The sequence below is a fragment of the Sceloporus occidentalis genome, unplaced genomic scaffold (assembly GCF_023333645.1).
Source record: "Sceloporus occidentalis isolate IW3139 unplaced genomic scaffold, rSceOcc1.0.p SCAF_4, whole genome shotgun sequence".
NCBI classification, from domain to species: domain Eukaryota; kingdom Metazoa; phylum Chordata; class Lepidosauria; order Squamata; family Phrynosomatidae; genus Sceloporus; species Sceloporus occidentalis.
The window spans coordinates 149,851,519-149,869,341 of NW_028316984.1; the positions used below are offsets into that span (position 1 = coordinate 149,851,519).

The 17,823-nt window shown below is 40.5% G+C and overlaps 1 protein-coding gene across 1 annotated transcript in view; it reads left to right on the forward strand.

Annotated features, from left to right (window-relative positions):
* The window catches only part of RASGRP1 (RAS guanyl releasing protein 1), a 56,928-nt gene that overhangs the window by 25,552 nt on the left and 13,553 nt on the right, over nt 1-17,823 (forward strand). Inside the window, exons 7-12 of the mRNA XM_089522008.1 lie at nt 897-977; nt 4,848-4,955; nt 7,790-7,899; nt 10,419-10,563; nt 12,745-12,781; nt 15,810-15,956. Of these exons, the coding sequence (XP_089378134.1) occupies nt 897-977; nt 4,848-4,955; nt 7,790-7,899; nt 10,419-10,563; nt 12,745-12,781; nt 15,810-15,956 (628 nt within the window). The remainder of the gene's footprint in view (nt 1-896; nt 978-4,847; nt 4,956-7,789; nt 7,900-10,418; nt 10,564-12,744; nt 12,782-15,809; nt 15,957-17,823) is intronic.

Genomic DNA, 17,823 nt, shown 5'->3' on the forward strand with positions numbered 1-17,823 from the left:
CCCAAAGGGTTAAAGAAACTGCATGCTGGAAGAAAATAGTACTTGTTTTATGTTAGTTCCAACCTCACCTTATAAGCGGCTGAATTGCAGATCATTTTTTGATTACTAAGATTCATATGGGCTGATGCTGGAAAATACCGGTTGGGGTCCTGCTATCCCTGAAACCTACCTTTTAAACAGTGCATTCCCAATCCCAGTATTTCAACTTCTGTGTTGCTGGAGAGTGAGGCGGTTGAGTGGGGTTGCACCCAGTTCTTTTCCTGTAGCTGGACATGCTGTGTTAGGCATCTGCTGACAATTCTGACCAGTGAAGTGACCAAAAAAGTGAATTGCAAGTCAGACAACATAGAATCATAGAGTTAGAAGTTAAATCGATTTGAATAATAAAATCAGAGTTGGAAGAGACCACAAAGGCCATCCAGTCCAACCCCCTGCTATGCAGGAACTCAAAATCAAACCATCTCTGACAGATGGCCACAACATAATTCATGAATAGAATGCAAACCATGTATTCACTTTGCAGTGCCTGTGACACTAGGACTCAAAATTGTTCTTGATTTTATATAGGTGTTATATTTATTAGTTGTGTTTGCACCCCATTTTGGCTTCAGTGAGCTCAAGGTGTGTAAATGGTTCTGTTCCTCCCTATTTATTTTTCTCACAACAGCTCTATAAGGGAGGTGAGATGGTTTCAAGGTCACCCAGTGGGTTTCCTGGTTCAGTGGAGACATGAACCAGGATTTCTACAGGTCAACATTTGCTACCCCACTAGACTGGTTCTATTTTAAGTGATATATTGATATATTGTAAATTGGTTTTTGTATCATACAAAATCCCCAACAAACTCATTGGATGCTGCAGCATTTTAAAAAGTGAACTGTTGTGTTTGTTTTCAGTTGTCCCTTGATCTTTATTACACCGAAGATGAAATTTATGAACTTTCATATGCACGGGAGCCAAGAAGTCACCGAGCTGCAGTAAGAACTCTAACCAATTGTTTCAGAACTGTTTTAAGTTTCGTTTTATTATATCATCCATTATATCATTAAAAACAAGTTGTTGATACTTACTGTGCTATTGTTATGAGATTAAGAATTAATTGATATACTGATTCCCACAAATAAAATTATATTTTCACGTATTATAACCACTTTAATCATAATATTTAAGCCAAAAATTGTGTCGCATATAAATATTTCAGTAACAGTACTTCAAAGATTAGAACCACTCAGTAAATGCAATGCAACACTCAGGTTATAAATATTATTGAAGATAACATCCTTAATACAAACAAACAAACAAACAAACCACACTTGCAGCATTGGTTACTGAGACACATCAGATTCAGAATAGAGCAAAGCAGCCATTCCTGCACCTATATGCAGTATCTTGGGGGGAGGCGGGGAGGGATTGAGCTATAATAATTTAACAAAAAGCCAGATCAGGCACTAACTGTCATAGAGGTTGCCTATATGACACAAATGTCCAAGCCAAACCTTCCTATAGACTTTTTACTTAGGCTTCCCTTCTCACACAGAGCCAAGCAAGATATTTTAAAAAGGACCAACTGTGAAATTACTTAAGGTGGGTCCCCAGTGCAGGCAAAGGAGTTGTCTCCAAAGACAACAATTTCAAGGAAACTCTTGGTTTGAGTTAGTGAGGGCAAATTTTCCTGTTTCTTGTCAAACCTGATTTGAAAGGACAGAGAGTATTTCCAGAATGACGCCTGATATAGACCTTTATCACATCAGAACCTGTTAACATTCCCATCAAGTTCTGAAAACGTTCAGTGGCAAAATGATCTGAGAATGGGACTCATTGCATTCGAGAATTAAGAATGGGATGATAACATAACGGGAACACATTATATCGCACCGAACCCCCTTTGAATGCCTTATTTGCTGTTTCATCACACTGACCTAGCATTAGGGTTTTTTTGCTGCAGCATCACAATGCTGTCTCTTCATCTAACAAAGATCAATAAATATCTGATGGAGCTTTCTTAATGTGAAGACTGACGTCCAGTATAAATTAGTTTTCCAGACAAATTCCAAAGTGTTTTTTTTAAACCTTGAACAGTGTGGTATTACATTATTAAAAAGAAAAGAAAAAACCCAAAAAGAACAATTAATGCTGAAACGGATAAGGATTGGGAGTTCCTACATATTGAGGGGATTTATAATTACATCTACTTTTTTTTAGGTCTATTCAAAATGCTGGTGTAAAGCAGTTGGCCATCGCTTCATCTAACATTACTCTATGCTTCAGAATTCTAGGGATTGTACCTTGATGAGGCACAAGTCTTCTCTGACATACTAGAATTAATTCTTCACCAACCTACAAGTCCAGTTGAATTCTGTATGATGTACTACTAATGATATACTGATGATATACTAATAATGATAAATTGATGATGTTTACTTTGGATTGAAAATACTTTACTTCATCAGTGTAGATAGATAGTCTTCCTTCTGGCAAGCAAATTCTAGGTATTCCTCATCACAATTTGTTTCTACTCACAGTGTGGGTAGGTACACAGAATTTTTTTTGGAGGGGGGAGTAGTTATGCTCTAGGTCATATATATATATATGTATATAAAACACACACACACACACACATAGAGATATATCTATATACATATGCATACACACGCCATATATGTATATTTTTCTCCTTAACAATATTATATACACACATACACACACATATATGCATATTTGTATACATATATGTGTATCTCCATAACAATTATATATATATATACACACACACACACACACACACACACACACACACAGATATATCTACACACACACACATGCCTCTGTGTGTGTGTGTGTGTCTGTCTGTCTGTCTGTCTGTCTATCTGTCTATCTATCTCCATTATATATCTATCTATATATATAGATAGATATATAGATAGATATACACACACACACAAACACACATGTGCACCGGTGATTATATCACATATGCATATATTTATATCTTCTATATTAATATATATGTATGTATCAATACCGATTTTATATATATACAGATAGAAAGATACACACCTACAGATAGCAAGATAGATATTCATGAATATACATATCACACACATATAAAATAAAAAATAAAATAATTTCACATGTTAAAGTGTGTTTAAATATGAAGTGGGGGAAAACCATTTGAGGAAAAGCATTCTGACATGTTAACATGGTGCCACGTCATACCTGGAAGAGCATTAGACTTTTTGGATGCTCTATGACTTCAAAGGAGAAAATTATCTCAGCCAATCAGGACACGAGGACTGACAGAACGGATATAAGAATGGATAGGATTACTGCACTAACTTTTCATGTACCAGTATGATAACGTTCCATCTGTCTGAGAACTGTTTTTCATCGTTCTCACCCTGGAATGCAGTTGGAACACTTTGAGCTCAGAATGGGAACTCGGTGGGAACCAAACCGTGCAGTAAACTTTGCTGCGTTCTGTTCTCATTCAGTTCCCGGAACGTTATCATAACACTATGCGATAAAGTTCATACTCTTGCCACTATTGTTCATTGTGTGAGGATTACAGTTGCTCCTTTTTAAAAGATCCTGCTTGGCTCCCAAATGAGAAGGGAAGCCTGACTGGAAAGACACTTTTACCTGCTGAAAAAGCCAGTGTAGCTTCAAAAGCTTGCATGATGTATTTTTTAGCATTTTTTTTGGTTGTGCAATAAAAGTGTCATTATTTTGTGGATATTGGATGTTATTGGATTTTTCTCTAACATATTGTTTGGTTTCATAGAGTGCTGAAAATTTTGTAAGGACTAAGGCATGAAGTACCGTATATACTCGACTATAAGTCAAGAAATTTTTGCCCTAAAATGACGTCCAAAATCGCGGGTTGACTTATCTATGGGGCAATGCAGTACTTTGACGAAGCCTCTCCCCAGCCGGGCTACCTCTGCAAGAGATAGCCCAGCTGGGGAGATGCTGTCAAGGGTGACCGATTGCCCCGCAGCCCCCGCTTGGCCTGGCTCCCTCCCAGCGATGGAGACGATTGCGCGCCCTGCAGCATCTCTTCCGCCAGGCTCTCCCCCACTAGAAGGGGCCTGGATGTGGAGACACCAGGGATGGTGATCGCCCTCCCCAAAGCCTCTCCTGAGCCAGGCCCCTTCTCTGGGGAAAGAGCCAGGCGGAGGAGAGGCCGAGGATGGCAATCGCCCTCCCCAAAGCCTCTCCTGGGCGAGACCCCTTCCCTTGGGAAGGAGCCTTGTTGAGGGGATGCTGGGGATGGCGATCGCCCTCCCCAGAAGCCTCTCCTGGGCAAGGTCCTTCCCTTGGGAAGGCGCCTCGTTCAGGGGACGCTGGGAAGGGCGATCGCCCTCCCCAAGAGCCTCGCTCAGGGGACGCTGGGAAGGGCAATCGCCCTCCCCAAAAGCCTCTTTTCGGCGAGGCCCCTTCCCTTGGGAAGGAGCCTTGCTCAGGGGACGCTGGGAAGGGTGATCGCCTTCCCCAAAAGCCTCTTTTCGGCGAGGCCCTTTCCTCAGTGAAGGGACCTGGCTGAGGAGACGCCAGGAGGATGCGCGATCACCCAAAAGCCTCTCCCTTTCTGGGCTTCTTTTGCGAGGAAAGCCCAGTGAGGGAAACGCTGATGGGAGCACACCCTCGACTTATCCACGGGTCATATGAAAATCCATATTTTTGGCCCCAAAATTGACCTCGACTTATACATGAGGTCAACTTATACACGAGTATATACGGTAATAACTGTTTCTACAGACAATATTTATAGAAGAGCATCACCATTCTTTTTCCTATAATAACACAGAAATGAAGGTTTTATTTGTATATTCTTATTGTTACTGTAGCCTTTGACGCCTTCTAAACCCCCAGCAGTAGTAGCAGACTGGGCCTCTGGTGTAGCCCCAAAACCTGATCCAAAGACCATAAGTAAGCATGTTCAGAGGATGGTAGATGTAAGTATGTGTTAATATTTACCATACATGTTTCATAGCAACTTCTTTTGTTCTTGTGTTCTTGATTTGGTTTATTGCCAAGTTCATTGTACATTCACTATGAGAACCAATGTCACTGTTGTAAGATCCATGGTCCTATCAAGCATAGTCTTACTTAAAGAATGCATTGAGACCACTATACGATAATAGTTGGTACTAGCATCTACCAATAATATGAAGCAAAATCAGAGAAATTTGCAGAATAGCCAAAATTCACACTGCACTACACTTCTGAATAACTAAAAGTGGAAAGAACACTGTAGCAATACTGAATGTGGGATAACATGTCACCCAGACATAAAACCATGATGCTATAAAACCTGAAGCTGTTAAGTCTGTATTTCTGTGTTTTGTTTATTATTCCCAGTATAGCTCAAAAACACCCCAAATATAGCTTGAAATGTATCATACAGGGGGTGATATGTGAACATTGTGATAAAGAGAAGATGTTTGGTAGGATTTAAAAAGATTTATGAAACATTAATGAAGCAAAGAAGGATAACTAGAGACAAAGAGGGTCCTTTTACACTACACAGCTATAACACTGTGATTTCACTTTAGCAGGTGTAAGTTCTAATCCTGGGATTTGTGATTTGGTGAGGCACAGTAGCTTTCTGGCTGAGAAATACCCCCATGAGTTTACAGTTACTAGGAATGCATTCCCACTATGAAATAGAGCGAACTGCCGATCGGTATAAATGACCCTCATTCCCATTTGAAATCGGTTCCTGTCGCACTGTGATCGATTCCTGTCATAAAGTGAGGCCAAGACAAAAAACCCAGTTTTTCCAGAGAGTAGTTTCTATACTGTTCTTCTGAGAAGAATGGATTCTGAAGCGAGTTCAATAAGTGGGAACGACAGCTCAGAATCGATTCATTCTGGAGGGAGGGACTAATGGCAGAGGGGTGTTTACAATCCCTCCCCATTTTGGAGATGTCACACACACACCACAGTGTATTTGTTGGTGTGACCTATGGATGCTTTTTTTTTTTTTTTAATTAAATTAATCAATGAATTGATAGATTGGTTTACCAACTATTTGCAAAGGCAAGTAGTTGCTGAACCAATCTATTAATTCATCGATTAATTTAATTTTTTTAAAAATGTGTCCCCTGTCATTCTCCTTCTCCTGGGTCCCTTCTTTCATCCCCCTCCTTCTCCGGGGTTCCTTGGTGTGGTGCATCACTGGAAGGGCTTGTGGCCCATGTGGATGCAGAGGTGGCAGGTCAGCTTGTTGGAGTGGGAGAAGCAGCGGTTGCAGCTCTCAGAGGGGCAAGGGTAGGGCCGCTCGTGGACCAGGGTCTTGCTGGGGTGATTTGGGTATTTGTGCGGGTGGAGGATTGGGTGCAGGGGCAAGTGGGACAGGCTCCCATAGCCCCCCCATACTTCCAGAGACCCCCAATACAGACACCATCCTCCTGTCTCCCAGGGCGAAGCTGCAGATGGTGGAGAGCAGGGTCAGTGGAGGGGCTCCAGGGCACAGGCAAAGGGCTTCTGCTCCACAGGGGCCCCACAAGTTGGAGGAGGAGGAGGGGCAGTGGTGGGGGCCCAAAGAAGCCTGACTAGTCCGGGATCATGGAGAAGAGACCTCCTTCTCCCTTCCTCCCAGTGATAACTGACACAAAGATTTTGAAGCAGTGCAAATGGGGACGATAATTGTGCCAAAAAAAGCAATTCCATAGAAGATCCTTTTTTGGAGTGGGAATGAGGGACCTTTTGGAATTGATTACCGACACGGAGCAAAGCTGAATCGGAAATCGGGTTATACTGCCAGTGGGAATGAGCCCTTGGATTCTTTAGGATGGAACATGGCCGTTAATGTGGAATCAAAGTGCTAGAATTGTGTTGTGTGAAAGGGCCAAGAGGTAGATGTGGTATTAATAACTAAATGTTTTGCTAAATTGTCTAAATTTTATGAAGTCTTTAAATCTTGTGTGTACTAGAACTGCATGGAGTTTATGAAGAGATGAAGAGAGCTGAATGGAAAAACCATTATCAGTATAGCTAGCAGAAGTCACTATATTTTATTGGCAGTATTGAAATGGCTATATGTCACTCAAGAATTTCACTGTTCATAAATTTACCTCTTTTTAGTATAATAACCCCATGCAGAAAAGTGTTTTATTTTAAATTTTAAATCACAAACATCAAAAAAATTACTGTGTTCATACTGTTCCAAAGCGTGACAAGTGCTTTTTAAAACTTAAAAGTGGTAGGGAGGGCCTTCTTGGTGGCTGCCCCTAGACTCTGGAACTCCCTGCCCGGTGAGATCAGAATGGCTTCCTCCTTGCTGGCCTTCCTCCGGCAGGTGAAGACCTACCTGTTCAAACAGGCATTTAAGGAATTGCTATATGGACAGGCTGGGCTGTTGGACTACTTTAAAAATTTGATATAGGTTTTTTTTGTCTATATATAGTTTTGTCTTTTTAAAATATGTTTTATACTTGTAATAACTATCTGTTTTAATAGGTCTAGGGTTTAATAGGTCTAGGGTTTGATTTTTAACTTCATTGTAATTTATGTATTTTATTGTTGTAACCCGCCCGGATTCTTCGTGATTGGGCAGGCTATAAATAAATCTTTATTATTATTATTATTATCATTATTATTCTGTAATAATTTAATTCCTTTTTAATGTACATTTTAAAAAAATGTTTTTAATGGTACTGTTTTTAATGCTGTGAAGCGGCTCTGAGATCCAGTTCTGGGAAAAGAGTGGGATACAAATAGATAAATATAAATAAATAAATTTAACTTGCTTGAATTTAATGTTTTTCCTTGTTATTTTGTACAGTCAGTTTTCAAAAATTATGACCATGATCAAGATGGATACATTTCTCAGGAAGAATTTGAGAAGATAGCAGCTAGTTTTCCTTTTTCCTTTTGTATAATGGACAAGGACAGGTGTGTACATCTAAACATCACTTTTGCATTCGCTCTAGTGTTTTTAATTATGGAGATGTTGTGAAGAATTTGACCGAGAGAACTAAAAATCCCTTGAGTAAATGTGCAATTCTAGGCAAATCATTATTTTAAGATAACAGTTCACATAGCTGAAAGAATATTTGTACATTTGTACATTCATGTGAGTGAACTGAGTAAGTGGCTTACTTGATGATTATTCTACTTCATTGTCTTTTAACCTGGGAGGAATGAGGAACAACTGTGTGTGACAAAACATCTGGAAAACCTTGTTCTTACAGAGAGGAAGCATCAGTGCACATACCATGTACAGTACTTGTATAGGACTCAGACCTCTTCCCTAAGTGGAGACTTATTATTGTAGCTGTCTATTCTTCTTCCAGTTTTCTCAAATGTTTTATGAGGAATTCTGTGTATAGCATGTTATCAAGCCATCCACTAGTAATAGTAATAATTCCATTGTCAACGTGGAAGAAAAAATAGATTTTACTAAGCAGGTCACAGAATTACAGACTATGATTCTTCTCCAACTGGTTCTATCCTGTGTAATCCTGGAGTCTGTAATTTGGTGAGGCATGAGAGCTCTCTGGCTGAGAACTCTAAATATCCTATCTAAACTGCATATTCCAGGATTCCATAGCACAGAACCATGGAAGTGGACTCATAGCGTTATAACTGTGTACTGTGAAAGGACACCAGGACTTTTAATTGTAGTCAGTCCTCTGTCTGTGAAAGAATATATACAATATTATCCACATGTGGAGATTGAGTTGAACTTCAGGGCAAAGGTATCCAGATCTCTGCCTGTTACTAAGGTGCTACTTTTGTTGAAAGAAGGTTTTGCTTGTAGGAGCTTTCCACTGCTTCTGCAGTTGAGTTTTGCAGTACCCAAAGACTCACTTTTTAGAAAGGGAGATGATAAATCTGTTTGGAAATGACAGGTGAACTTGCTTTGAGGGAATCACAATGCCAGAGAAATCACACCATGGCATACAAAGAGAGTCTTTGTTTGTTAAATACCTTTGGAACGACAGTGATAAAAATAATTGGGTTGCCTGCTTAAAGGCACTTATTGTAGTTGCCTGTTCTGGTTGAAAGATAAACCTGAGTGATTTCCTTTCTTGGCTCTGGATGCTTTGTAGTGATACTTTTTTCTGTCAAATGAACTAGTTTTTCAGGCTATCCTATTTTCATCCTAACCATTCTGTCACTAGTATTTTAAGAAATGGACAGGGAATGCACACATATTACAAGATTTAGGGGAGGCAGAAAAAGCAAGCATGTGATGGGGAGTTGAGCTATACTTGCAAACCATTTATGGTGTGCAACAAAATGGTGCAGTACTCTTGTTTAGAATACCAACAAGGAATCCATGACCTTTCTTTTCCCAGGATACTTTTCTTAAAAGTAAAACAGTAAGATAGAATTGACTGAGCATCTTCATTCCTCATCAAGCTGTTTTGGTGTACTTCCCTTTAGGTTTTTCTCGCCTACAAGATGTGTACTTATGTCAATCATGGAGTTTTCTTTTAACCTACTGATAATCTCCCTCTTGTATGCAGATAGTACCATGTTGATTACATGAGGATCCACATTTGCAGAAAAGAGTCTAATGTTTGTATATAGCATGCTCTTTGCCAGTCATCTGTCTGTTTACTGTTTGCATTCAAAAAATAAAGCAAAGTTGGGTGCTTCATAGGTTTGTGTTTATACTAAAGTGCCAAGGCCACACTTCCTCTCTTCTATAATTTCATACATCATAAGCATCCTGCTGGCTTCGAGGCTGTATGCTAACTGAATGGAGAGGAATAGGAAAATGGACTTTTTGGAATATAGTGCCTACGCTGGCTGGGGTATTTTGGCAGCTGTAGTCCAAAACCTTCCTTTTCCAAGCTCTAGGTGAGGACTGTGTTCTGAAAGACAATGCGATCTTAAGACCTCTGGTTAGATTTCCTTTAAAATGATCCACCTTGTCCACCCTTTGAGAACAACAGTAAAGAACTTGCTTATCTTGCTTCCCATCAAAGGGTTTATGTTAGAACAAGAGAACATGAATTCTTTCATGTTTAGGGAATCCCTGTTGTGCATTTCCCCTCCTCTTTCCAACCTGTTCATTGTCCAAAATGGCATTAGAAACTGTAAAGAGCAATTTGAAGGTAGCAGTGTTAGGAATTATTCCCTGGGCTTCTCTTTTGTTTCGATAATTGTACAGCATGTTCAGAATTGATTGTGAAGGCTGCTTCTTAAGCTGTTTTTTTCTGAATTTTAAATGAACTGCTGCAAAACTCGTGATCTGCTTGACAGGATCATGCCGGGGGGGGGGTGTGAGTGTGTAATGTGTTTCAAGATATTCTTTGCTTTAAAGATGAATTAGTGCATTTACCTTAGTAGGTTGGTGGATGTGTGGGTGGTGAAAAATAGAGAGTAGGGAGACACTGTTAACTCCTTGTGTTTCTTACAGTATTAAACCTCAGTTGACCCTCTTTTTTGTTTATTTGCAGGGAAGGCCTGATCAGCAGAGATGAAATAACAGCTTACTTCATGAGGGCAAGCTCAATCTATTCTAAATTGGGCCTTGGCTTTGCCCACAACTTTCAGGAAACCACTTATCTGAAGCCAACATTCTGTGACAACTGTGCTGGATTTGTAAGCTTGGGTGCAGTTTGGTGGTGGTGGGGATTTAAAATGTAAATTATTCCACATTACCATATGATGTGTATAACAAAACTATTATTGGTAAATGTCTTATTACAATATCAACACTTCTTTACTCGTGTTGTTGTTTTACCTCTTGTGCCTTTAGGAATGGGGAGAGGTTATCACTTAATTGTAGGAGACATGCTTTCGGTGAATAAGAGTCCATGAGTCAGATTAAGGCCTCACCAGTTAACACTGCAGAACTGTGACAGTCCTCTAGGATATGATCATTTTGGAGAGCTGCTATTTATCATAACTAGTCTGACCAATGCTATGCCTTTTGCCACTTTGCTGCCTTTCTTCATTAATGGATTTTTTCTGATAAGATGGAAGAAGCAGCATGAAACGGCTGAAAATTGAACACATTTTTGTCTCAATATCTGCTGACATCAATATATGAGACAGTAGGATTGCTCAGTAAAAGCCTCTCCTGGAAGTAGCTGTGATACAAAATAATATCATACATTGATATGTTCAGGAACAAATTTGGCAGGTTCTTTTAATGCCTTCCTAAAGACATGAGGGCAGTTGCCAAGTGAGTCAGAAGGTTTCTAATGCCCCTTCTCAGCTACTTCCATGTAGGTCTGGATTAGTTTAGGGGGTTTGTTTAAACATAGCCAGAGACTTTCCAACACACAACATATTTGTATCCATTGTCAAAAATAAGGCAACTCTGTGCTTCCTCTAGAAAAAAACAAAACAAGACTTTGCTGCTCCTAGAGCCCATTCAGATTATTACTGGAGTACAAACCATGTTACTAACAATACCTGAATAGGCGACGTTTGTTGGACATTATTCATTATAGTAAATCTCTACATGAACTTTCTTCCCTTCTGGAACTCACAGTAGTGATTTGGGGCTCCCATTGAAGTATTTGAATATAGCTGCTTTGCTTCCCCAAAGCTGCTTGCTTTATCAAATGCCCATAGGCCTTACTCTGGAATCAACACTTGGCCCACCTAGGAAGGCTTGGTAGGATGAAATCTACAAATAATCATTACATCTGACCTATGTGTTGGTACAGATCCCCTCCACATTTCAGGGTAACTGCATGTACCATAAATAAGAAACAATCTTGTTGTACCTTAAACATTTAATGTTATATCTGGCATACGATTTCAAGGATGCTAAGCCCCTTTGTGAGGTACAGATGGGATAGAGCTGACAAAAGTTTGTCAAATAATACGTGGTTAGTTTTTAAAGTTCCTCAAGAGTCTACATTGCTTATGATGCACAAAACTAATATGACTACCTCTCTGGAAATTCCTGCACCTCAGGCTGTACGTATCATCTCTGATATTTCAACTTTTTCAGGGTAGAGATGGCCAGACTCTACCAGGCCTTGCTCATTAGTGCAGGGCAGGGAAAGAAAGATAAATTATTACTTCTTCCACCTCTCAGGCTAATCTGGTCCACTAGTTTAGGACATAGCTTCGGAAATGATACAGATGCCTGGGGCAACATATCAGTTCCTGGTTGTTGGGACATCTGCTGGATAATAAACAGTGCCTGGTGCTCCCTGAATGGTGGAAGAAGCAGTCAAATGACAAGCAAAAAATTAATTTAAAAATATGAGATTCAGATATGGTCTGTGGGCCAGCAACCAGCCGTGCTTGATCTATGGAGAAATGAAATAGATATTCTCATGTAGAATTTCTCATTGTTTGTTTGGAGGGGGGGGGGGATATTTTGGGTGGTACTTTTTCATGCAGCTGACAGATCCAAGTAGGCATCTTTTGGCAGTTGGGCTGTTTTTAAAACCAACTTAGTTCTCTGAAATGTGTAGATATTGGCTGGTGATTTGCTAAAACAAATAGGCATCTAGAGGAAATAAGATTTTGATCATAACCTAAATCTTGTTGGTTTGGGAGTTTACTTTTTATCATGGGTGGTGGTAAGCCTTATCTCCATCTTTGGCTTTCCTGTTTGGAGTTTTAGTCTGCTCTTAATGGTGGGAAAGTACTGCTTTTAACGAAAGAACAGCCACAGACCTCATGGATGGATGGATGGCTATTCTATTTGAATGACTTTGCAGACTGAGTGTATTGAACTGAGATGCAGGAGAGGTAGGAGTCTGCTGTCTTTAAGTTCTGTGTAGCATTATAATATGGCTTTGCTTAATTTTGCAGCTTTGGGGAGTTATTAAACAAGGATATAGATGCAAAGGTAATAAAATTATGCTTTATTTGTTTAATTAACTTGTAAAATGGTTTGCAAAAGGAACACAAAATGTTAAGAAATTTATTTTCTTTTGAACATACTTAAGCATCATCTTCTAATAGCTTAGGTCAAACTTTTAATTATTATAAAAGACCTGGTGAACAAACTAGAAACACTCACATTTTTGTTTAGCACCCCCCCTCCCAATCTCATCCCATCCCAACAATGCCACATCCTTTTTCTTTTCCTCTGAACACATTTTGCAACTCTCTAGAAAACGACAAGAAACAATCCAGGGGAATCCTGAATCCTCTCATGTAGAAATTTCCCCCTCCCTCCTGCTGAATCATTAAATAATATATGATGTATCATTTTGCTGTTAAGTAAGTTGTTGAGCATTGCTATAAAAATATGAAACACTGAGTAATATTTAATAATGGAAAGTAGACTGCTTATTACAGTGGGTCCTTGGTATCTGCTGGGGTTTGGTTCCAGGACCCCCGTGGATACCAATATCTGTGGATCTCAAGTCCCATTGAATACCATGGCATAGTAAAATGTCATCCCTTGTATAAAATGTCAAAATCAAGGTTTGCGTTTGGTTTTTTAAAAAATATTTTCAAGCCATGGATGGCCCAACGCTCAAACCACTACATCACATTGGCTCTTGTACATCTAATATTACGGTCCTAAACATCCTTACTAGGGAACAAGCCACACTGGGCAATGGAACGTGCCTCTTAGGAAACCATTTATGGCAGTGACCCCGAAACCTTTTTCAGCTACTGTCCCCTTTCCTTTTGGGCAACAACCCTAGCACTCCCCAATGCCTATTTCTTCATATTAGGCTTAATGTTTCACTGCAAATTCAAAACAACCAATCTCAGTTTTTATTCCTTTTGTACCAGGTCATTTTGGGAGCAGCTGGCTCCCAAGGAAAGACTTCCAATCCTTTGCTGGAGTAGGAAGAGGCACAACCAGTGTTGTGTAGGTGTTTTACAGAGGCCACGTGCTCTGGAGAGTGGTGTGCATGGGGAAAGGGAGAGATTTTAGCTACAGGAGCCATTCCAAGGCAAAGGATTCATTCTAAGAATTGCCCCAGATAGTCCTCCTCCTCCTCCTTCTTCCCCAGAGACGTGCCTTCTGCACACAGCTTGAAATTGTTCCCCGCCCTCCAGCTGCCAAATATTGTTTTTTCTGCTACCTCTTCCATTGACCTGTCCTACAAAAGAAAGCAGGAGCAGCAGCTAAAACTTGTCAGCCAAATCAAGGCAAAGCTCCTTTTTGCTACAGTTTATCCCCTGCCTCCACCTTCTATAACTCCTCACTCCAGTTAATCAATCTGTCCTGATATGACACCAGCCCAAGCTATAGAAACAATGCCCTATGCTCAGGCTTTGTGAGAGTTTTCCTACTGCTGCCCCCACTACCAGTGGAGATCTGGCTAAGGGAGTGAGCTCGCGTGGGCAGGAGAAGAGCGGGAGACAACTTTACATGAAGCAATCAGCAAAGTTACATGGTGGTTTTAAGGATCTCTGAAAAGTTTCATAGAATCATAGAACCATAGAATAATAGAGTTGGAAGATACCACAAGGGCCATCCAGTCCAACCCCCTGCCATGCAGGAAATCTCAATCAAAGCATCCCCGACAGATGGCCATCCAGCCTCTGTTTAAAGACCTCCAAAGAAGGAGACTCCACCACACTCTGAGGGAGTGTGTTCCACTCGAACAGCCTTTACTGTCAGGAAGTTCCTCCTAATGTTGAGGTGGAATCTCTGTTCCTGCAGTTTGCATCCATTGTTCCGGGTCTTAGTCTCTGGAGCAACAAGTTTTCTCCCTCCTCAATATGACATTCCTTCAAATATTTAAATAGGGCTATCATATCACCTCTTAACCTTCTCTTCTCCAGGCTAAACTCACCAGCTCCCTAAGGCATTCCTCATAGGACATGGTTTCCAGACACAACACTCTAGCTAGTTTCAGTTGTGTAGTAAGATTGCAGCCAAATCAGACCTGGAGAGAGTATTTTCCTTTGACAAAGATAAAGTCCACAGAAGAAGAAAGATAAAACCCACAAAAAAAGAGAGAACAAGGTATTTAAGAAAGACTATTGAGAGAGAAGAGATCAGTTTCATGTTATTTATGTTTGTAACCAGTAAAACCTTTGAAAACTTAAGAAATTTGTGGACAAGTCTTTTGTTCAGGCTGTGTTCCTAGGAGCCAGAGGCCTTACTACACCCAAAGTCCATAGCATCGCTCTTGGGACAAAACAGCAGACATACCAAAAAAGCCCTTTTTGTTGTTCTTAACCTCTCCAGCAAGCCTGAGTTCATTCTGCGCTTTAGCTTTTCTGACTTTACCCCTACACATGCTTGCTATTTGTTTGAATTCCTCTTTGGCGATTTCCCCATTTTCCCATTTCTTATACATGTTCCATTTAAAACTTAGCTCAGTTGAAAGTTCCTTAGTCATCCATCCTGGTTTCTTGTGGCATCTCCCATTTTTCTTCCTCACTGGAACTGATTGAAATTGTGCCTTCAGTATCTCCCCTTTGAGAAACTCCCATCTGTCTTGAAGTCCCTTCTCTTTTAGTATTCCTGACCATGGGATTACCCCCCATATTTCTCTAAATTTACTAAAATCAGCTTTCCTAAAGTCTGGAATGCGTGTCTGACTATGCCTGGCTTCTCCTTTCAATTGTATAACAAACTCCTGGAGTACATGCAACCCTAGTCCCCACTATAGTCTTAAAAGCCACTGGTTGACTTTCTTGCATGGCAATAATTTGACTGAAGGTTCCTCCTGGTGCCCCCTTTTCCCTTACTGCCCCCCTGAATCTTTCCACTGCCCCCAAGGGGGTAGTACTGCCCACTTTGGGAATTACTGATGTATGGGCTTGTTCGGTTCTTCCCTCCCCCCCCCACAAATTTTATGAGGCTTTGTCAGGAGGAAGATATCAGGCTTCACAGAGTGGGAGAAGGAGAAATATGTGAGCACCAAGTCAATGAGCTGTCCTTTTTTATCTGTTTGCAGATTGTGGGATGAACTGTCACAAGCAATGCAAAGATCTGGTTGTCTTTGAATGTAAAAGAAGACCTAAAGTCATGCCTGTGGACAACAGTCCTGCATCAGCCCTTGCGTCTAGTCTCTGTCCCATGGGACTGAAAGAACACATGCATGGTATGACATTTCCAATGGAATGAAGAAGCCTGATATTAATTCTTTTTGCTCCTCATGTTCCAGTTTCATTTCCACGCCTACACCACCACCAACTGAATGGCTGACAAAATGTTCTTTACTGTGTGGCCAGAATCCCACTGGTGACATATGCTCGTGTTACCATATGTTGGTATATGTCCTTTTTTATTATTTTGTGAAGGGGGGCTTTAATACTTCTTTGTGTAACATTTCTCCTCCCAATGGAAGGGAGCTTTTCACAGCTGGAGCACTCTGGTGTGGTTCTCTATTTATGGGCATGGAGATGGGAGACTACAGGGCAATATCTAGCTGCAGTTCCTCTGGCAAGAGGAAAGACAATTTCCAGGAGGGAAAAATCAAATATTTTCTGACAGCTGAAGGACTGTAGCCAGACACTAACTGAGTGCTTACAGCTCTCCCCCAGCTAGTCAATGGCCATTTCACTAATAATAATAATAATAATAATAATAATAATAATAATAATGTTTATTTATATACCGCTTTTCCAAATTAGATCAAAGCGGTGTACAACAGGAAGGACAATACAAAGTCAAAATAAAACATAACAGGCTTCTCTCCGCCTCAAGATGGTGGTCGGAAGGAGGGCTCTTAGTCTTTTAGGCCAGGCCTCTCTCCCCCTCAAGATGGTGGTCGGAAGGAGGGCTTTTTCTTCTTTCAGGCAGGCAGTTGGAGCTTGCCTGCCTCTCTCTCCCCAAGATGGTGGCTGAAGGGAGGGCTTTACTTCTTCCAGGCAGGCAGTTGGAGCTAGCCTGCCTCTCTGTTTTCTGGTAGCAGTGGTGGATGGTGCCATGAAATTCAGAGGATCATCTCAGTAGAATTAACTAGGGATGGTTTGGGAAGATGGCATTATGGTTGTTATCATAATATTAAAAACCTTGCTGGAACAGACTAAAGACAAACTTTGTCCCAGTGTTCTGTGGCTGCACATGTGCTTTAGGGATTCTACAAAGAGGACATGAACAATGAATCCATGTTGTTATTATTTAGTCACCAATATCCCATCTTTTCCCAATAACAGGACTCAAGGCAGTTTATAAATATTAAAACAAATACACTTAAAAGCAATGTGAAGTAGTGATGGTTTGCTGCATTAGGACTCCAGACTGAGTTCAGATCCTCACTCAGCTAAGGAAATGCACTGCATTACCTTGGGTAGATTATATTCTCTCACCCTTAGAAAATGGCAATGCCAAAACTACTTGCAATAAATCTTGCAAGGATAACCCTAGGATCGAATGAAAATTGACTTGAAGGCACATAACAACAACAAACAGTTAAAAGTTTTCACAAATATGTAATTAAAATGTATTAAAAAGTTATTCTTAAAAATACAATTAGGCAATCTATACAATTGTAACAGTTCCATTAAAAGACAAGAGATAAAAAAATCAGCAGATCAACACACATACCATTAAAAACCCTTGCAGTCATTTCCCAAAGGCTGTCAGAACAGGCAGGTTTTCAGTGCTGACTGAAGGCCCTGGGGATAGATTTCCAAAGCCTGGGAGCAGCCTCTTAAGAGACCCTCACCTTTGTTCATGTGAAATATTCCTGGGAAAGTGGTGGGACCAAGAGAATGGCCTCTCCCAAAGATTTTACAGCCCAAGCCTTTGACCATAATCTGGTTTGCCAGAGGTCCCAATCTGCCCTGTACAGCCTTGTTGGATGATTGTGCCTCCTGTCTAGTGTTACTGGGTCAACAATAATATGCACCTTAGACATTTTTCACATGATTTAGAAGTTTCTGCAACCACATTCATTACTTTTCCTTCTTCAGCATTTCATCATCCCCCCCCCCCCCCCGGCCAGCTTTTCCTGCAAGCTTTTA